The following is a 22174-nucleotide window of genomic DNA, read 5'->3' as shown; positions in this document are numbered from 1 at the left end:
TGTTATTTTACCTAATGCACCATCGATTCAGAGAGAGAAAGGTGGCGTTGGGAGTGGAGATCAAGTAGGGGTGGGAAAGGCAAAGGCAAAGGCAAAGGCAAACAAAATGGGGACCCATGTGCTGGCCACCTACCAGGGACCCATGAGTGATATTCGTGCTTGGGCGGCTAATCAGCAACCAATGGTGGAATCCATGTGAATGGACACATGACCCAAACGACCAAACAAAACCTTCAACATTACTAAATTCAAGAAATACAACGTATGACACAATATCCATCCATCAGTGATATCTCATTTTTATCTAATCAAATTGACTAAGTCGACAGACAAGACAACCCAGTAAAGAATTTAAAGATATGGAAAACAAAAGAAAAAGTTGGAGTCGTGATGATGATGAGGTGTATGTAGTACTAGTGAATAAAGTCCAGAACCCCAACTCAGTTCTCGTGTTTGATGAAGTTCCCTAGGCACCACTGCAACTTCCCTTCCCAACTACTTCTCCCCTCTCTCTCTCTCTCTCTTTGTTTTTTAGCCTTTTCGCAAAGTGATATGGAGCGTCAGTGACCCCACTTTCGATGTTGTAGTTGCAGCATCTGTTTGTGCTTCCTTAATTTGACGTAAAAGTAAAGGTTAGGCTAGAGTAATTATGCTTTGCTAGTAGTAGTACGGAGTACTAAATAAGATTATCATGCATTCCAAGACTAAAATCTGACATTACAGTGACTGATTCAATGCATTATCATTGTCATTGCCATCATACATATATAAATATCTGCATATTTTTTTGTCCTTTTGAAACATTGCCAACATTCACGTGAAGTTCATACATTTAATTATGATTTTTGCGTGAATATCTTTTGATAGAGATTCTTAGAACACCACGTGTTCTGTGGGTAAAATTTTGATTAGCTGAAAGGACAATAGGCCACGGCTATATCCTATGAACAAACCAGAAAGAGGCTCGAAGTTGGGCCGAATATCCATTTAAAGCTGTGATATCATTGACATTATGAGAGAGAGAGAGATGAAATTGTTGGCCATCCAGAGAGGAAGGACCACCAGAGTGTGGATAGTGGGAACGGTTGGGTTGTCCAATGTCTGTTCTGTTGCGTTCGTTCTAGGGGTGTGCACAGGTCGGACGGATCTGGTTCGGCCCCGAACCCGAACCCGGCTGGTCGGGTATTGAATTTTTGGGCCCCGAACCCAAACCGAAAGAGTGGGGGTAACCGTCCGCGTGTCCGATTTTTTTGGTCGGGTCGGGCTGGCGGGTCCGACCAAAACCGAAGTAAACTATATGAATTCATTGCCCTTTTTCGGGCTTGGTCGGCCCGGGTAAGAAAAAACAACACCTCGAACCGAAAACTGATTTTTTTGGAAAAATGTAGTCGTACCTGACCGAACCACATGTTCGGCCCCGCCCGAAACCCTTCGAGTCGGGTCCGTCGGGGCTCGATTTTTTTTGCACACCCCTAGTTCGTACGTTGGAGGGACGCTATAGAGAGAGTCATTGGAAACCGCTTGTATTGGCCACCAGATTAATTAGCTACTAACTGAAGAAATAGTACTAGTATTAAAATGCCACGTGGATGGCTCTGCGCATATAACCAATAATCGGGTCGTCCGTCGACTGCTTCAACTGCATAAATTGGATACTAAACTCCTAATAAAACCGTGACAGCTATTCATCAATGCATGTGCTTTTTTGACATGTAATCGGTAGATCAATTTTATTGCTGCATGGATGTATCTTATATTTAATTTGAATGTGTTATTTGTTGTTCGATCACGTGTGCAATGAGTCTTTTCCCAATTGTATTACACATGGTAGTTTAAATCAAAGGTGGAAATACACCCATTATGGGTTGGGCTGTAGCCTAGGTCCACTTTAGGAACACCCCCAAAATATATATATATTCTTGTGAAATATTTAGAGTTTTTTGTGAAAATTATATTTAATTCTAGAATTATCTCAAAATTTAACTTGTAAGAAAATATCTTTGTGCTAGAGCTTTCCAAATAATGTTAATAGGGATAGGTTCTAACTATCTTGTACCAAGCCAAAAAAAAATTGAGTTTAAATGTAATACAAATATTTTCATTCCTCACTATTGTCTTTAGTATTCTCCCTCTTCCAAAAATCATCAACGTAATTATATTTTTGCTCTAGGGCTCTCATATAATTATTATCCTTCAATTTTGCATAAGGGCAAAAATGAAAATGCATACTATCGATCCAATCATATCCCATGGAAAAAAACATAATATTAATAATCCTATCATCTCTAATCTCATTACAAACAAATATACTCATTACTAATATTTTCTTATCATTAATCGCAATTATAATCTCATTTCCTTATGAATCACACCCATCTATCACTGTTATCAAAATGCGGCCTAAGAGAAATTTACCTTCGAAAGGTAATTCCACTTTACCCATAATTGCTGATTAGTAAGCGCAAGAGGACCATTTATATAATAATAGTTTGTTTGCCAAAACCCAGTGTATCGCCACTCTCCATTCCCCAATTTTCAAGAAAATTCTGTCCCGCCATAACCGAGTTTTCTATGGGAAGAAAACAAGACTGAGTCTGAGAACAGTTGTTGCGTACCTTTTCTACGGATTGGCGATCGCGATCAGGACTGGTCCTAAGCTAAAGCCGGAGGTGCGGAGGAACTTTACGAAGAAACCAAGTAGCGTGGGTTACTGTTAGGAATGTAGAGATAGATTCATCGATTGATCTTCTTAACAATAGACTAATATTCTCTCGATGTGTAAGTCATTTCAAAGCAAGGTTGACATATTGGTCAACTCTTGCTCCACTTTGCTAGTATAATGGGTGAAGAGGTGTTCACAATTCTATTAGTGGTGACAAACTCTAGTAATTTACCGAGTTTAAGCTGCTTTGTCAAAATTGAAAAGAATGATTGGGGATTACATAGATTTTGCTGTTATTGTTGTTGTGTTAAAATCTTCTTGTAAATACCATTGAGCTTTATTGAATTTTTTTTTGAACAGCATTGAGCTTAATTGAATGAAATTTGTACTGATAAAAAAATGACATAACTCATTTTGTAGATAAATTTGTGAACTATAAGAGTATCCATTGCAATGAAACTATGAAAGGAGTCTCCGTTCATGTAAAAGAAACCTTAACTCATGATATACTTCTTTTGTCCCTTTTTAAGTGTTCTGTTTCGTAATTACAACATGTAAAAGAAACCTTAACTCATGATATACTTCTTTTGTCCCTTTTTAAGTGTTCCGTTTCGTAATTACAACTTATTAAGAAAATATTATCATTACAAATTTCATATCCACTTTTACCTCCACTTTCTTTACTTACCCTATATAGAGACATCATCATTATACTTTTACTCACTAACTTTTTAAAATGGAATCTACTTTTAGAGACAAAATGAAAAATGTATAAATTTTTACCCACTAACTTTACAAAATGGACACTTATTAAGGGATAATCCAAAATAAAATACTGAACAATAAAAAAGAGACGAAATGAGCAGTTAAAAGTTGAATTGACTTTCATTCAAATTGAAGGTTGGAGTACTGTACCCCTGTCACTTGATAGTGAAAATAAAGATGATTATTTATCTCTCTATCATCCATAGAGAGAGGAATTCTAACTTCTAATCTTTCCCACGTCTATTAGCTAACTAGCTATCAGACAAGCTTAATTACCACCTCAATCTCTCATAGCTACTTAAATATGACTTGCAATAAATCAAGCGGTTCGTGAACAGCTTGAGGCTCAGCAGGGCTCAACTCGTTTTGTAATTAAGCCGAATTCGAGGTCAAGTTTTAGAGCATATATCATGGAAATTGATATTAACACTCCAAAAAATGATGGAAGCATTCCAAAAAATAAATGAAAGTGACTTTGGAATTACCTTGATTTTGAAGTGCCTGCATCAATTTTTAAAATGCCAATGTCATTTCCCTGTATCATTTGAAAATACTCAAGCCTTTGAATGAGGCACCTATGCATATCACTTCTTTTTTTAAACCTCATACATATCACATGATATCACTGTCTTTCCTTGGCTCTTTAATGTGACCGTTGCTTTGTTTGTGGTATTTTTTTTATACGACTTTTTGAAATGTGTCACTGTTATTATAGATACTCGGTTTTCAATTAAGCTGAAATTGATCCCAACTTCTTAAGAAATTAGTCAAAAAAATCAACTTTTACCCGTCCTAGCCATTTTTATTTTAATTTTCACAAACACCCATCATGGCATGTAATTTACTGTAAAAGTGCGAAGATACAGAAACACATATATGTATTGGAAGGCAAAACGAAGAAAGGTCACGTGAAGCGTCTTTGAAGGAGAAATATATATTGCTTTCGGTTGGGCCTCTAGATTCAAGTGGTATCCGGTGAAGTTTGACTAATTTTAATGGAATCCCATAACTCGATGGCTTCTCATTTTATGTAGGATCGTAGATGTGTAGATGTACAAACAATTGAACCTTACCTTTATGTTTGTTTACAAGTCTCGATGATAAATGTTTCAAATTAATATTGATTGATTCTCTCAGTTTCTTTTCGTTTTGTAGACCCAACCCAACATCTTCGCTTTCGTCTTTAATCTTGACTTGGCCAACTTTCTAAGAAACTCGCTTACATCATTTAAGCCCCTCTCTCTCTCTCTCTCTCTCTCTCTCTCTCTCTCTCTCTCTCTCTCTCTCTCTCTCTCTCTTGTGTGTGTGTGTGTGAGAGAGAGAGAGACGTTGGAAATTTCATGATACATTTGTGTTGACTAAAGTTTCTTCAAGCAATGGAGCCCCATGACCCATAAAAAACAGGCACGAATGGAGGGTACTCATTTTTCATTTCATTTTTTTTTTTTTTAAAATCTCAGAGGGTACGAACTTCAAGTCAGGCAAATTAACAACCGACCATGATGTCAAATTCTATCTTGGATGGCGAATTTGTTGCATAAAATCTCGTTTAGTACGTGAAATGATGAAAAGCAAAAATGTATATGAGGTGAAGAATTGCATAGTACGTATCCAGATTAATCTCTTTTTTTTTTCCCGGATATCCAGATTAATCTTAAACGCGTCAAAAATTTATATTTCCACTAGCAATTCAGATGTCGAGCCTCATAACTCAAACAAATTACCAGAGAAGATACACAATCACATTTCATACAATAGTGTGTGTTTTTTTGAAGTGCATTTCACACAGCCTGACTTTGGGCCTCGCAATTAATTTCACTGGGTTTTTTCTTGGGCTATTGCACTACGTTTGGGCCAAACCCAAACACTGTCCACCGACATTCAAAAACTAGGGGCTAAATCCATAAAAGTATTTTGAAAGAAAAAAATGAGGACGATATTTTGAAAGGAAAAGCTAACATCTCTTTGGACGGTAATTAACTGAAAATTATTACTTACTCTTGGGGTATTGCCGGTCCATCATGTGGTGCTTCAATGGTCTCTACCAACGCACATTTACGTGTGGTCCCAGAGCAAGTGTATGGACTCCACTTGAATGTGTGATAGTACAGATTTTAGGAACACTACGTGACGGTGCTCCAGGAGCACTTAATAACCACTCGTAATTAAGGTTCAAAAAATATATATTAAAGAAGGAAAATTACAATACAACGTTTATACATGATGAAGAGTATGAAACATTTTTTATTTTGGCGCTTCGGAAAATCGAAGTTTACAAAAAGCGTATTGAAGTTTCAATTTTTCATTGCATTATTTTAAGCAAATACCTAATGTGTGTGTTTGTTTTTTTTGTAGCAATGCCCATTCGAAATGCGTCGCTTATGTCCTTTTTTTTGAATATCTAAAAAAGCAGATAAACAATGTTTGGTCTTGCATTTGAATTTCAAGAAGAAACAAAATAAAATAAAATCGGCTTACAGATAGACTTTTCTATGGGTAAAAAATAATTAAAAAAAAGGATGAATCTATGAGACAAATACACGGTAAATTTTTGTTCTCATTTTCCTATGGCCCCTTTTTGATCGGCAGAAATGGTGAGATAAAAAAGGGAATTAATGAAACGTAGTGAGAAAAGGGAAGGACCATCAAAGACTTTCATTTTGATACTTTTTTTTTTCATTTCTCATGTTACAAAATGAGCGATTTGAAGAAGGAAGCGGCTCCTCTCTAGTTTGGGGAAAAATTGGATGGGGTGCAGTCCAGCCAATTCAGATTCAGTTCGTGTCCATTTTGATAATCGAGACCGTTTATCTTGTAGAGCATGTCGAGACAATAGACCATGAAAGAACTTATGCCTATTGGATGGTACTTGATTCAAACACATTCAGCAAAAGGTAAATGGGTTTCTCATTTATATCCCGATCCATGTCATTTTTTGCATAGTCTAAAGTCTCGACATGCTCTACAAGATTAACAGTTTGGAATTGGCTGGATTGGACCTGTCTAGTTTTCCCCGAAACTGGAGAGTAGCCACTTGCAAGAAGGAAAACTCTAATTCATGTCTTTTTTTTTTTCTCTCACCAAATCACTCCATCCTAATTAATTGTTAATGCGAAAGAGGAGTATTATCAATTTCATTTTCCTCTGGTGAATTTGCTCTGAAGACAAAGTCAAAGATGTTCTGTAATTTACAGTAGTTTGTTTCTTTTTAGAGGAGTGGTGTAATTTCTTAATTATCTTCGTCTCCGCTTTTGTTACTAATTTGTTTGGTTTTGTGGGATCAAATCAATCATGCATATATATATATATATATATATATATATATATATATACGGGGGAAGCATCAGTTGGCTTTCTTCTTTCCAACAAAATTCAACCAAATTACTACTCCTAGTATTATGAGGAGTATCCCCAACTACCTTGTCGGCTCTGGTCGGTGTGGAGATTCCAACCTCATTAAAGGAGTACTATATTATGGAGTTATTCAATTCCATCGCCCTACTTCGATCTGCACAACACGTGGCTAAAACAACCAGACACGAAGCTACATCTACATACAGAATGCATATACATAATAGGAGAGAGAGAGAGAGAGAGAGAGAGAGAGAGAGAGAGAGAGAGACAGAGAGAGAGAGAGAGAGAGAGAGAGAGAGAGAGAGAGAGAGAGAGAGAGAGAGAGAGAGAGAGATGTACATATACTAGTATATGTATTAACTATAACGGAGGACTTCCCAGCGTCAAATAGGATCAATGTATGGGTTTATCTAGCGTGAACCCAAGAAACTGAATTATTGTGTTTCACAGCTAGCTAGCACTGAACTGGTGTTTAAGTGAAAATGGGCGTATTGGATCATCTCTCCCACATGTTCGATTGCTCTGGTGGCAGTTCCAAGCTGAAGAAACGCAAGCAATTTCAGGTAGGAGTAGTAATTGTCAGTCTTGTTTTTTTTTTTTTTTTTTGTATTCTACATCTGCTGATCTGCATTGCTGCTTTAACTTATTTGCTTCGCTAATTAAAATCAATACTGTGATTGTGTAATCAGACGGTGGATATAAAAGTGAGGATAGACTGCGAAGGATGTGAGAGGAAGTTGAGGAGATCCGTGGAAGGGATGAAAGGAGTGAAGACGGTGGAGGTGGATCCCAAGCAGAACAAGCTGACCGTCGTCGGTTATGTGGAGCCCGCCAAGGTGCTGGCCCGCGTGGCTCATCGGACGGGCAAGAAGGCCGAGCTCTGGCCCTACGTGGCTTACGACAAGGTGGCTCATCCTTACGCTCCCGGTGTTTACGACAAGAAGGCCCCGCCCGGGTACGTCCGGAAATCAGACGATCCACAGGTTCAAAGCCTCGCACGTGCTACCTCTTTTGAAGTCCGGTACACCACGGCCTTCAGTGACGATAATACTGATGCTTGTGTTATCATGTGATACTAGCGTTTTGTACTCTCTTTTGGGATGTACTAGTACATAATACATGATGTGTGATTTGATTGATACTCCATATTTTTTGTTTGATTAAGTCACTTCTTATAGACATTGAGAAGTCACGAATATGTTCATTTTTCGGAGTTACGGTCCATATCGAATATATATAGTTGGGGAAAATAAAGGTCAATGATGTGTTTTAATAATTAGTATTGGATATTTTTAATATTAACAAATATTCTCAACATGTTCTTAATAGGTATTAATTATCAAAACACGTTCTGAGTCGTCATTTTCCCATATAGTTGAGATGAGAACGAAATGAATTTTGTTGGATTGGTCAAATCTTTTCTGGTTTTATTTATTTAACTGGACTGAACGAAGGAATAAGGAACAATCCACAATTGATCAAAATATAAGGGCCCATTGCTGGGGATTGATGATCCATTCTGGATTTTTGGGCCCACATGGAGGCCCATTTTTACGATAAGCTCCCTGGGTGAAGAGGAGAATCATCAAAAACCCAGATTAAAGGCACACCGTTGCATCATTCCCTATGTAACGTTAGGGGTGGTTCAGCTTAAAAATCCATGCCTTATATTTTTGTCTTTATTCAATTTTGAATAATTCACCAAGGAATATACTATATATAGTATAAATCAACATCTCTTGTTTTTCTCCTTCCTTTTTTCCAAGAAGGATTGTTTTTATCCCAAAATAATCCGGTGCTTTCCCAACGTACCAGGCAATGTGGTCAACAATTCAAAACTCACGATCTAGAAATCTACAAAACTGTCGAGGGCCCGGGATGTTAAACCTACTTCCCTGTTGCCACTAGTAGATTTACTTCCTAGAGAGCAAACCCAGAATTCTATGACAAAATATGGGAATCACATTAGGGTAGCATTTCATGTGGTGCGCGGTGCCTACTATGTCATCTAGCTCTTTTTCACATGCAATTATTGATGCCACATCAAAAGGAAACAATGATGCGAACAAAATGGAACCTAATACCGAACAATTGGACATTGAAATGGAATGATTCACTAGAATTTTGAGTCAAAGAGCTACCAACCATTATCTCTATTTCGAAACTGAATACAGTCAAGTCATCAACACTGACTAGAAAAACAAAGAACATAGAGTTATGTTGATCTGTGTACATCAGACACTCAGCTCTGAAACCCAAAGTACTAAACTTGAGCTGACTGGAAGGAAAAACGATACTGAACTTCGCAAAACTGCACTTGTCTAATAATCTTGTATCCTCCAGAAAAAGAAATCTCTATATTTTGATTAGCTCTTCAAATAGCTGGTGATGTACAAGTCCTTCCTAACAGCATGAAAACAATGATGATCACTAACAAATGACAAGCTATGATAAATCAAGACATCGGACTGAATTTCAAGTTTCCATCCTTTCACTTAAGAAAAGATTACTCTTCAGTCACATGGTAGTAAGTAATGCAGGGGCACCTAAAATCCAAGCGCTGTCCTTGATCCTTCAATTATCTTTTTCAGCAGTCAGCAAAATTTCCCATAATCTTTTGAAAAACATACCGCATGCAAGTAAAGACAAAGAGGCCCTCACGCAATGTAGAAGTTCGTAAGAATAATGCAAAATTTAAACAGAATTGTTATCGATAAGACATGGATTAAGTTGAAACCATAGCACATGCAAATCAAAATGCATTCAAAACAGACGAAATAAAAGAGACTGTAGAGCTATGGAAATCTAGTACTAAGCCTGTTATTGTGGAATTCGAATGTCCAATCAAACTATCACACTCCACTTCCACTAAAACTGTCTCTATGTTAAATCACTCCACAAAACATTTGCATTGCACCAGGAACAACATGCAGGCTGTTAAGGAAGTCATATAGCATTAACGAATAGAAATCAAGAAAACATGCTCTATGATCAACATGAAAAAATACCAACAGGTGAGACTGCTACAAGTCACGCAAGCCTATATCCTCAAAAGAAATCAAGCTTGAGTTTGGTAAGAAGTATATTAACAACCTATACGAGAATGGAGCAAACATATAAAATACCAGTAAATTTCACCGTTTCTCTTGTTTGCATGAGAATTATCCACCGTCGAGACTACATCCAAGTCCACAACTAGGAAACTCCGTCAATCCAGCATTTTGGTTCCCAAGACACTGCAGATTCTCAAACTCACAACCACTGAAGTGTTGACCATTTAATGCCTCACCTTCCCCACTTCTTTCCGCCACCCCCGGATGAAGGCAGTAAACTTGATTATTACTATATTGCATATTACTACAGGGATTCATCACATATGCACCAGGCAAATTTGGAGTAGCCATGTTTTGATACAAGTAACTACCTTTTCCAGGCTTCTGATAAGGAAAAGACCCGATTTCTCCGTCTATCCTGCCCCGGATATCCACAAGCAAACACTTCATCCGTGCAACCTCAGCTTCCAAAGCTGCCTGCCCTTGCAATCTCTTCATCAGTTGCTGATTCAAAGCTCTCAATCTCACAACTTCATCCTCTAGCGAAGCAGTGCGAGCCTTCTTCTTCTCGCGATACTTTCGCACAGCTTCCCGATTACCCAATGGATGTTTCTTTGATTTCTTATCAGCGGACTCCGCTGTATTGTCAGGGGAAGCTGAATATTCGTTTGGAGGGGAGAGGATTTTGGTGTGCAAGTGAATACAAGTGTGGGTATGTGGGAAATCAGGGCCCGGTGGGTTACAAGTGTGGGTATGAGTGCAGGCGTGTGTATCATTCAGAATCTCGTTGAAAAAGCTGTCCATAGGACTGCTTGGAAGATCACCAAAGTCTGGACATGAGAACATTTCTAGGTTTGAGAAATCAAGCTCTCCGTCATCCATTGCAACTCAAGATACCACCAAAAGACAAGACAAAGAATCTAGAATCTGTAATCCAATATTTTGGCCTATACCCAGATGACAATTAGCTCTGCTTTCTCAACGTGGATACTGGTTACATATAAGGGCCTTAGAAAGCTCAAGTTGGGTGTTCAAAAACACCCAAACCCTGGAAAAAAACAGAGACAACATTACAAGAAAAGAAAATTTAGAACAGTGAATCTGGAACTGAATGCCCAAATCCAAAGCTGCATTTTTAATTGTACTAGTGCAATTACTTTTGACACTCTGCGAAAAAGAAAACGACGACTTTATTGATAAGCAGTTGGATGATCATGATGCTAATGAGGTGAAAGGCCCTAGAACAATGTCATTTACTTGTTTTAATTCCGTACCTTTTAAACATAAAAATAAAAACTGTAGGATGATGCTATCGTGTCTCCGGTCATTTGGGGGTTACCGTAATTTTGGCATACCTTCGCCATTATGAGCATAATTAAAACTCATTACAAGCATAACAAAATCCAAATCCAAATAAGGCAAAACCAAGGAATTCCAAAAAACCAACTAATGCATAACCAAATCCAAACCAAGGCATAACAAAGTTTGTTATGCCTTGTTATGATTTTATTATGCTTGTAATGTGTTTTGATTATGCTCATAATGGTTTTGTTATACCAAAAGTTACGGTGTCACCAAAATGACCGGGGACACCGAAGTAAAATAGAGGAGACACCAAAATGACCGGGGACACCGAAGTAAAATAGAGGAGTAGATATAGGTTACCACAAAAAAAAAGGAAGATATAGTACCGAACACGTATCCTTATCCAAGCACGAACAACAACGTAAGCAACGCGATTAAAGTAAGCACACATATTCTCCTACGATCAGTTTGGATTTAAAATATTACTCCCCCATCCGGATTTAATATTCTTTTTTCGGAGTTTATGCTATTTTTCAATCGCTTATATTTTTTAATTTATAAATTTATAATATTTTACGTCATTTTGAAAATATTGTATTATAAACTAATCGAGATCTATCAAACAAGATCTATATTCGATATGATATTCATTACAGATTCAAATATATAACTCATTTTTTAGCGGATTGGAATAGAATTAGGAACAATTAAATCCAGACGGATGGAGTAAAAAGGAAAACTTACGATAGAAATCGTAGAGAGAAGCAAAGGCGCTGAAGTTTCAATTGAGACCTCTCTTATCCAGTTAATTCCAGTTCCTCTTCGCAAGGGGCTGATGCATGAATTTTTGAATTGTGGAATCCTGGAAACCGAGAGGCGGTGTTGAGAGGGAAATTATGAGTTTTATACCCTAAAAAATGAGAAAGGAAGGCTAATAATAATGGGTGAAAAACAGCGCCATTTTAGTGGAGGAAAAGCTATGAACGAAGAATGTTCAAAGAGAAGACCCGGAGGAAAACATGTCTGCGGCCTCAATTTATAGGTTATTTTTTTTAACTGCACAGTTGGTAAATTTCATGTCCCTCCAGCCTGGCGAGTTTGAGATTTTAGGACTATGAATAATTTTTGAGTTTGACTAACATCCCACCAATTCTCACTGACTTGTAAAATATTTTGACAAAAAGAGAGAAAATTATTGGTTTTTGAGGGGGGAAGGGGTGATTATCAATAAGAGAGCTTTGAAGCTTTTATTGCTTATTGTTTCACAATTTTTTTTCCCCATAACTTCATGGGGCATCTGATAAAAATGAAAAGACACAAAAAAAAATAATAATAATAATGGGAAACAATATGTAGTTTCAACATGGAGTCTTCTATTCTATTACGAGTACTTGATTTTGGATGAGATCATAAGACGATCTCCATTTCAAATTCTCAAATAAATACTTAAAAAATAGACTTATTTTAAAACTTAAAAATAATAGGTTAACATAAAATAATTTTCAATTTTTTGACAGGATTTGATAGATCTCATCGAAATCTATCAAACAAGATCCATATTGCATATTATTTGATTTTCGTAAACCTATTATTTTAAGCTTGAAAATTCTGTACTTATTTTTTAATTTTTAAGGAGAGAAAGCAGAACACACCCAAGAAGATGACAAATAGAGGAGTATGAATTGCAATGCTTACTATTGTAGGTTCAATAGGCTCAACTCGCCGTTTTAATGAGATTTTTTTTTTGAACTGTAAAAAGGATGGGAGGAGACGACCGGTATAGCAGCCCTTGAGCATGACCATGAGGGCTCCTTAGCCACTGTGGAATGTCCGATTGAGCCATAGCTACTGCTCGAGAGGGTAGACCGTCACCACAACACCACTTAGGTACATAGTTGGAAAAGGCCCTATCCGCGAAGTCCAGCAATGAGTATGAGAGATTGGTTACGTACTATTGTGCCGCCATTACAAACTAGTAAACAAATTTTTACAATATTCAAACGTTATAAGATCATTTTGATGTAGACTCTTTAGTAATGGGATTGCAACTTTTCTTTTGCTGGTTCAGAGTAGTGTATTGTTCAAATTTCAGTGTAAAAGAGTAGTTTGTCGTAAACATATCTTGGAACTTTTGAGCAATTTCAAATGAATTTGCTAAGTCTGCAAGCCGAGCTGTAAAATCTAAATTAGTTCATATAATAATGGGTCATTGGACCAAGTAACGGGTCGAGCTTCTCAAAAAATCAGCACAAACGATATGCCCGGTTCACAAGAGGAACCGGTTTGGTTCCTCATAAAATGGATCTTCTACAATCTAGTCAATACATTACACAATTCTTTGACACAAAGAAATTAAAGCGTTGTGCACAAACCAACATAATCCGTATTATCAATATACAAATCATCACACACAGGACAAACTGACCATCATAATTTGTATCAGTCGAGACTCGAGAACAAAACCAGGGTTGCTGCTTCCCCAAGGTGGGAAAATATCGAGATATCAAGAAACCATGCGGTAAAATCAGCTGCTAGTAGGTTATCTGTTTTCTTCCCTCGAGTGTTCTTACAATATTCCACAGCCCTTGTGCCCCCTTTTCTTCTTTTTCTTCTTCTGTTTTGGTGGTTGGAGAACCACCTTGATAGCCGCGTCGAAAACAGCCTTCACATTCTGTAATTTCCAGGTAAATTCTTCATAATTTGCCATTACTGGTGATATAACTGCAGAAGTTTACATGAAGATAAATGGTGATACAAAACTACTATATAACAGCACCTGTTGGGTCTTAGAACTACATTCAATGTAAGCAGCAGCTCCAATCAGCTTTTTCAGCTCCTCTCCCTTGAACAAGAAATTAGGAAGTCAGGTTGTCACTTGGCACAGTTAATCAATGCACAAACCATGCAGTAACTAGTTGCGTCATGGCCAGAAAAAGGTTTCACCAACAACAGAAGCATAAAAGATACCTGAGCTGTCGTAATGGGCACGGCACCAGGGTGCTCTACAAAGAACTGCTTATCTTCCCGAAGATCTAACGAGGTAAAATCAGACGTTATTCAATCAGAAGAACAGTAGTTTGAACACAAGAGAGCGTGCGGAGAGAGAAACACTAGCAAAAGGGCAGTAAAATTCAAGTACTTGAAGTTCTGACCCTTCACAAACAGGCTATACAGATAAATTGTCTTGCTAAACATAAGAAAAAAAGGAAACCAAATGGGAAAAAAAAGAAAGGAAAAGCAAACAAAAGAGGAAATAAAGCAATATTAATTGCTCGGACCCCAATCATTACTGCCCAGTGCCCACAGAGCAGTTCCCCAAAGCAAGATGAAATTAAAAATTTGCTATCAAATTGCCAAAACTGCAAGGACTATGCGTGCTTTTCATACAAACTTCCAGAATAACAGGATATTGTAACACCGCCGAGGTTGTAGTTCAAGTGGTTGGCGCAGCAGGCTTAAGGTTGCTCCTCTCCCACCGGTCTTGAGGTCAATCCTTGGGTCCAAATGTTTGGGAGAGGGGGCTCCAATTTAACTTGCACTTCAATGGGGGCCTAGTTATGGAGCCCGCAATGTGGTGACAAATCAATATTACATCCCCAACCGGGTCGGCTATGGCTTAAGCCCAAACATTCTGGGTTGGGTGGGTTCCCCGGTTGATCGGGGGGGTCGCAACGCTAGTTCAATCTAGCCCACCCTTTTTATCGAGCCAAAAAAAGAAGAAGGATATTGTAACTATATGCAAGAACTAAGAAGCTATTAATTTCAAGGAATCTAATGATCCTAATCTGGCTCACATAGCCGAGCAATCCTCAATTGCAAAAGCAAAGCTGCACAAAGAACTGATAACAGAAACTAATTCTGCTACTTAGCTTTGAATCCCAAAGCACGGATACGAGGGGATAAACCTGTGTATGTTTAAACTTTAAGAAAAAAGATAGACAATCTTTATCCATAAATTGCCCTTCTGTATGACTATATGCCAGAGTACGGAAATATTCTTTAGGAGAGCTTCAAAATGAGTGAGTTGGCAATCATTGGCACGAAGGGCTACATTTTCTGGCAAAAACTTCCAAAACTAATTTACATTTGGACCATTCTACGAACAAATTGCTAATAACATGAGGAAGAAAAGGATAGGAAAGAGAAGCTAACCCAGCTTTGTTCCAACAAGAACTATTGGAACCCCAGGAGCATAATGCCTCAACTCAGGAATCCACTGACCATTGAAAATAGAAAACAAAAGGCATACATCAGCATACCATCTAATCAGACACCAAACTATCTTACGTTCAGAAAAGAAAGGCATATATATTTTACATGAAAAAATAATCCTTGCCTTTTTTGATATATTTTCGTAGCTGGCCTTGCTAATCAGAGAAAATGCAAGTATAAAGACATCGGCCCCACGATAGCTCAGTGGTCTTAATCTATTGTAGTCCTCCTGACCTGTTTCATGAAACTTACGAGTCAAATCCAGCACCGTGAAAAGTTTGTGGAAGAAGAAGAAGATCACTGGCTTTGAACTTACCTGCTGTATCCCACAGCCCTAAATTAACAGTGCTCCCATCCACCACCACGTTGGCACTAAAATTGTCAAATACAGTTGGCACATAATCCTGTTTCGATAACATAACAGTTGACAACAGAGACATCTCAATTCACACACAGTTCACGAAAAGCATCACCAACTTAGATACTATAACAAAGCAAGCACATACAATCAACATAATATCAGTTCAATAAATTCAGAATTTGAACAGGACACCCACTGTTGGAAAAAAATTCACGACCGTATACCATTTCCATGGTCAAACCGAGAAGTCCCAGAACACTGAAAGCTTAACTGTAGAAGCTGTCTTCCATTTTACACATAAATCTCACTTATCAAGTCCCCGAAAACCCCAATTTTCCATCTGATTCTTGAGAAAGTTTTCATCTTTTTCACTCCTCACTCACCAAACAAATATCAACGAAAAAATCCAAAATCTTCAAGAAGGTAGCCTACAAAAAATAAGCCTAATTCTAAAAATTGGTAAAAGGAATCAGCCCTTCCGGTTCCTTTCTACTTCACAATAACCAAACAGAACCCAAAACATCAAGCGTCTATCTCCAAGATAATGCATTTACAAGCAAATAAAACCCTAATTCGTTATCCAAGACACCGACTTTTAATTTCAGCTCACTAACCCGTCCAAAGAATTAAAAGCAGGAGCCACAAGAAAGGGAGATTTGTTCTAAACAATTGTTACAATTTGGTAAAGTACAGGGAAACCCTAGTCTTCATGTATGATGCGAAATTGGGAAAATTGGGGGGATACTCACAGTGGGGAAGGTGTTGCTGGTGTAGGAGATAAGCATACAAGTCTTTCCGACAGCTCCGTCGCCGACGGTGACGCACTTTATGAACCTCGACGCGCTCATTTCTCTTCGACCACGACGCCGTTTTTCACCTCTGTAGTCCTCACTTTCACTGCTTGCTTATCTGTTTATTGGGTTCTTGGGGTCTCCTCTCTCTCTCTCTCTCTAACTATCCATCTATCAATTACTTTCAGAAATGATAAACCGCAGGTTTGGAAGTTATAAGGTGAACTAATGTATAAGTACCTAACTGTGCAGGCGAATTGAGAGAGAGAGAGAGAGAGAGAGAGAGAGAGAGAAGTACGAGGGAGGAGAGAGGCGAAAGGGGGAAGAGTGTGGGACGAGCCAGCTCTGAGCCAGCTAGCTATATGAACTCAACTAGTCAACTTCTGGGTCACCTTCTTTAATCAAGTGAGTCAAAAAAAAATTAACTTTTTATTTTTATTTTTAAAGTGTTTATGCAGGAGAGAATGAGTCAAAAAAAATAAACTTGTTTATGCAGGAGAGAATTACCCATAATAATTTTTGACCCAGAACTTAATTAGACAATAGAAATTGAAGGTTTAGGATTTAGAGTGTATTCCACTAATTAAAATAAGTATTTATTATTTATTTTAAATATTTATTTTTTAAATTAAATATAATATATTATAAGAGAATGATCTATCTCGTAAAACGGGAAGCAAGTATTTGAAAAATAAGAATCTTAACGAAACGGGGTCTTATAATTACTACTTCAGTTAGCAAAAGGTTACTTACTTCAATCCTAAGTCACATAAGAATCTATGTTCTAGCTCTCGGTTTCAAGAATTTTTTAAGTTTAGAATATTTTCGAAACACGATCTCATGATCTTGCTTGCTTCCACTCACATTCACGTACACGCATCATTGGCTTAGCTTCAACCTAATACCAGAACAAACATAAAAACAATAGTAGTATTAATTTTCTCATTTTGTTTCCCTTGCGGCAATTTTATGAATGTAAAGGTTCTTCCAAGATCTTTAAAAAATTATGTTTTCCTCTAAGAAAATGCCGACTTGTACTTAAAGGATGTCACAGAACATATTTGTACTAAATTAGAATTGGAGAGGAAGTCTGTATGCTTACACATCAATCGTTCATATTAGAAATCAATGATCCAAATTTTAAAAAGATTCTTCTCCATATTCTTTTTGAAAAAAATCTTTCAACAAATCTGACACATTAAAAATACTTATAGACAATTGAGATCATATAGTTGCTCTTTGTCGTTTCAACACATGCTGCAAAGAAGCCTGATTCATTGCGTGGAGCTTTGCCTTGCACTTTTTAGGACCAATTTTAATTTCTTTTGAAACGTAATCACCTAGACAAAATCATACCTAAGTCTTGATCAATCAGGCGGGCAATGTCCTTCTACCTACCAGTGGTTACAAATAATTTTTAGGTATGTTTCCGGTAGTGAAAAATTTGTAGATTTTTATTTGTAGTTGAGAAGTTGTTAGGTATTTCCGGTAGTAAATAAATTGTTAGAAATGTCAAGTTCCTTCCAATAATGAATAAATTGTTGATGGGTTTGTGAGTAGAGTATAGCAAAAAAAGTTTTCGTCGACAATTTTTTTTGTTAGTGGAAATGAAATGGTAAAATGCTGAAATTTTTTGTTAGTGAAAACGAAATGGTAAAATGTGTTAAGTTTTTAGTATTTTTTGCTAGTAAAAACACTAATGATTGAAAAATCAAGTCCAAGACACGTAAAGGGTAGCCATCAAAATGCTCTCCGCCAAAATAAAGGTGACAATTTTTATGATCAAAATATCATGTAGTAGTATCTTTTTGGCATAATAGGAATAGATTCATTCTCGATAAAACTCAAGCAATTTGGACTCTCAACGAGGCTCGAGCAGTTTGGGAACTGCAGAAAGCTCTGGGTATGAGCTATAATGGTGACAAGGAGAATTTAATCAAAAGGATTGCTCAAATGGAGGAAATTGATGGAGGGGCGCTTTATAGCCAAGTTGTCTTCGGATTAATTTTTTTTGTTTTGAGGATAGTTAAGGAAGGCGTCTCTTGGGGTGTTGTTTGGGGTGTCTCTTGAGGTGTTGTTCGGAGTCATTGTTGGCTTCTTGCCAACCTTGGTATGTTATTCTCTCTCTTTGGGTCCTTGCGGCATATGATTGTTGAAGTTTGTTGTTGCCTCTTTGTGGGTTTGCTTTTCTCCAGCTTGATGCTTTGCGCTTTGAATCCTTTGAATCTTTGTAATTTGTTTTCAAAAATTAATAAATTTTTTGCCTTAAAAAAAAAATGTATCTTTTTGGCATTTGAAGCCTACCTCAATCCTACAGTCCCACTTATTTCCATGCTACTGTGGTTTATAGGTATTTATTTAGTCCGTAGTAATCGTCTCAATATTGGTTTCCAGCGCGTTGAATATGTATATAAGGTTTATTCACCTTCTTTAAAAGAAATTAAGACCCACTTATTTAGATTTTGGAGTTCTTTAATACGTATTTTCATATAGAGATAAAATGTCTAATTTGATGCAGTTGTCACAGTTTTTGTACGTGTGTACTACCGTTAGAAAGGAAAAATTATACTATGCCCCAAGGGCATAGCCACGTGGTGCCCCCAGAGCTTTCTGCACCACACATTTCAGTGGCCCACACTGAAATGTGTGGTGCAGAAAGCCCTGGGGCACCACGTGGCTATGCCCCAGGGGCATGGAATAATCTCTCGTTAGAAAGATATGCTCACCCGAAGATTATCACAGGACTAATTATTGGTGCGATATGCATGCTATAAAGGAGAAGAAATGGTTTTCATTGTTCAGATCAGCATCCAAAGTGCAATCAACATATAATATTGGTGTCTTGGCTTTCAAGTGAATCCACTAATGGAAAGCAAAACACATTTGATCAAGTGTCTAACTCATTAGAGGTAGTTAGTAAAGGATGGCCCTTTGTAGTTAGCAATATGGACTCCAATTCCAATGGTTAGTCCGGTTGGTTAGTGAGTTTGCTCTCCACATAATTGATCAGGGTTTGATTATTAAGTGTCAGGTAGCAAGAAAAGAATTTCTTGTGAATTCCCAACCTAACATGGAAGGCCTGCTTTTGACCGGACCAAAAAAGAGATTAGTCGAGGTGAGCTTGGGATGGCCCAAACATCCCTTGCCATCCAAAAAGGGAAATAGGAGAACCAATGTGGACTCATCAAATTCATAGGCAGTGTGACTTGTGAACTGCCCAAGTCATTTCTTGAATTATAATATACACAATATTGAAAAGGGTGGCGGTAGTTGAGAGGGTAAGAGTCCACACACCAAGTATGCGTAAATGTGGAGTATAAACTAGAGATGGTGGTTAGCAATTTTCCTCAAATGAGATCCTTGCATTAATAAATTAGAGGCGTGCTTAGCATCATACACGTCTCAAAATGACAACCTTGTAGGCCAAATGTTTGTTATATTGGGTAGTTGCTTTCAATGATTAATCAAAATGATCACCTAATAACTTGCCTAGATCTATTGTTTGTACAATTTCTGCTGAAATACATCAATATTAGTCACAATGCACCTTTTTTCCCATGGTTTGGAAGGTCACATATAGCCTCTAATCTCCTGACCAAAAAAAAACTATGGGTATGCTATTTTGGGTACACAGAAAGATATATAATGATCTAAGTTGTTCAATTTGGTTAAAATATTAGCTCAATCGAATATCCGCAAGGGCTTAATCAATTTATTCAATTTTTGGTTCTTAAATTCGCAGGGGCCAAAATCCAATGAATTGGTCAAAGGTCTTACTAATATTCAGTTGAAGGGCTTAAATCATTCAGTAGTATATACATATATATACTTGGAAAATAGGGTGCGATGTGTGTCCTACATACCGAAATCGCACCGACGGCCGCGATGTGTGTCCTATTTTTCGTGTATATACATATATATACTTGGAAAATAGGGTGCTTGGATCAAGTATATACATTTGAAATAACTAGATTCATAAACAAGTCAAATTTTTCGTGTATATATATATGTTATTCTTTTGATTTTAGTATTTCTTTAAAACAATTGAACAAACCAAGATAGTGAAACTTGACTTGTAATCGTTCGGAAAAATCATTTGAAATAACTAGATTCATAAAAAAGTCAAGCTTAAACTATTAAAGTTTTCAAGCCTTGAACAACCACTACTATGATGAAAAAACATACTCTATCCTTCCGTTCATTTTTAAGTGTCTAGTTTCGCAACTCAAATTTATTAAAGAGATATCATCCTTACACATTTTCTCATCAATTTTTACCTCAACTTTTTATATTTACCCTCTATAGAGACATCATTTTTACTGACTAAAATTTTCAAAATGAAATCTAGTTTAGGGGCAAAATAAAAAATGTATCAACTTTTACTGACTGACTTTACGAAATGAACACTTATAAAAGGACAACCAAATATGAAATCTAGTTTAGGGGTAAAATAAAAAATGTACCAACTTTTACCGTTTAACTTTACGAAATACACACTTATAAAAGGACAACAAAAAATGAAATACTGGAAGGGACGGAGAGAGTACCAATACTATTCAGTTTGGCAATATGAAACAGTAATAAAAAGACCAAATGACTTAAGTTCGACTTGAATGCTAAGCAAGTAAAACTCGAACACATAATTAAAGCTCTCTAAATTTTCAAGCCAAACTTGCCAATCCCCTGGGGCCTACTTGTTTTGCAACCCTAATCGGAACAAAAAAAAAGTACCGTTGTTGGTTAGGCTACTAATGCCAAAATGGACTTGAGAACAAATCAAAATTCAATTCCGGTGCACATGGAGAGACTTATACCAACTCCATGTGCATGGATGACCAACTCTATAACTACCTTCTCTCTGTCAATTTCTTCTTTGTTTCTGGCAGTGGCCATTCCTTTCTTGAGATACCATCATGGTCCCCTCTACCTTCCAATCTGGATGAAAGAAACAGCAACCAACAGAGATATGTCACCCACGTACCGTTATCCGCACATTCATTTTTTATTTTTTCCTTTCCTTCCCCCATGAATGATTCATGCTTCTCAGTTATAAAAGACTGCAAGGGGAAAAAGAAAAAAAAATCCAATAATCACGTAAATTGTAGTTTCGGACTTGGAGTATTAGCACCAGCATATGAGAGTACATTGACGGCCTAACAAAAAGATAAGATCTTCGGTTCAGTATATCATGACCACAATGATAAAATATAGGTGATCACAGTGGACAATACGTCCACAACTAAACTCTCTGAAGATTTGTATACTTAGGAAAGACTAGATCAACCAACCTCTTGGTTTTCTGTTTTGTTTTCCTCATAAACTAGTGTCTGGACCAGCTTATGCGTAACTGAACTAATCCCCCTTTTTCCTACCCAATACTCCAGAAGTCTTCTTTCTGAAAGAAGAGATGGCACGTACAGTTATTAGTACTACAGTGTTGACCTTCAGTAACAAGCTTACCAACTTCAAGTTCCAACATTGGCAGCCAATGTATCACATATAAGTTGATCGTTTAGGCTGCTGATTTTGCCACTCTCTTTTTTGTTAACTCCACTCCCCTGCAAAGTGTATTTTTCACAAAAAATACACTTTGCAGGAGAGTGGCGTTAACAAAAAAGGGAGTGGCAAAATCATTTTCCATCGTTTAACATCTAAAACCGTGATTATACTA

General features: G+C 37.2%; 3 protein-coding genes across 5 annotated transcripts; 1 reads left to right on the top strand and 2 right to left on the bottom strand.

Moving 5' to 3' along the window:
• The first annotated feature begins 6932 nt into the window (after positions 1–6932).
• On the top strand, positions 6933–8003 carry LOC131306750 (heavy metal-associated isoprenylated plant protein 26-like). The gene is made up of 2 exons (XM_058333171.1): positions 6933–7344; positions 7471–8003. The coding sequence occupies exons 1-2, from the start codon at positions 7264–7266 to the stop codon at positions 7852–7854; spliced, it is 465 nt and encodes a 154-aa protein (XP_058189154.1). The 5' UTR covers positions 6933–7263; the 3' UTR covers positions 7855–8003.
• On the bottom strand, positions 7508–12145 carry LOC131306748 (basic leucine zipper 23-like). Of its 3 annotated transcripts, none has more exons than XM_058333170.1 (3): positions 11884–12072; positions 9920–10882; positions 7689–7831 (listed from the first exon to the last, which is right to left on the bottom strand). In XM_058333170.1, exon 2 carries the CDS (start codon positions 10714–10716, stop codon positions 9943–9945), a length of 774 nt encoding a protein of 257 aa, XP_058189153.1. In that variant the 5' UTR covers positions 10717–10882; positions 11884–12072; the 3' UTR covers positions 7689–7831; positions 9920–9942. The 3 variants fall into 3 exon arrangements, with proteins under 3 accessions (XP_058189152.1, XP_058189153.1, XP_058189151.1); XM_058333168.1 differs by lacking the exon at positions 7689–7831 and adding an exon at positions 8874–9184 and having other exon boundaries at positions 11884–12144; XM_058333169.1 differs by having other exon boundaries at positions 7508–10882; positions 11884–12145.
• A 1259-nt stretch (positions 12146–13404) lies between these two features.
• Positions 13405–16874, bottom strand: LOC131306747 (rac-like GTP-binding protein 5). Its single transcript, XM_058333167.1, has 7 exons — positions 16462–16874; positions 15668–15755; positions 15476–15585; positions 15292–15355; positions 14107–14171; positions 13916–13981; positions 13405–13810 (listed from the first exon to the last, which is right to left on the bottom strand). Exons 1-7 carry the CDS (start codon positions 16558–16560, stop codon positions 13706–13708), a joined length of 597 nt encoding a protein of 198 aa, XP_058189150.1. The 5' UTR covers positions 16561–16874; the 3' UTR covers positions 13405–13705.
• Positions 16875–22174: the final 5300 nt, after the last annotated feature.

Source organism: Rhododendron vialii, chromosome 11a (assembly GCF_030253575.1).
Source record: "Rhododendron vialii isolate Sample 1 chromosome 11a, ASM3025357v1".
Classification (NCBI taxonomy): domain Eukaryota; kingdom Viridiplantae; phylum Streptophyta; class Magnoliopsida; order Ericales; family Ericaceae; genus Rhododendron; species Rhododendron vialii.
This window is presented reverse-complemented; position numbering and strand designations above follow the sequence as displayed.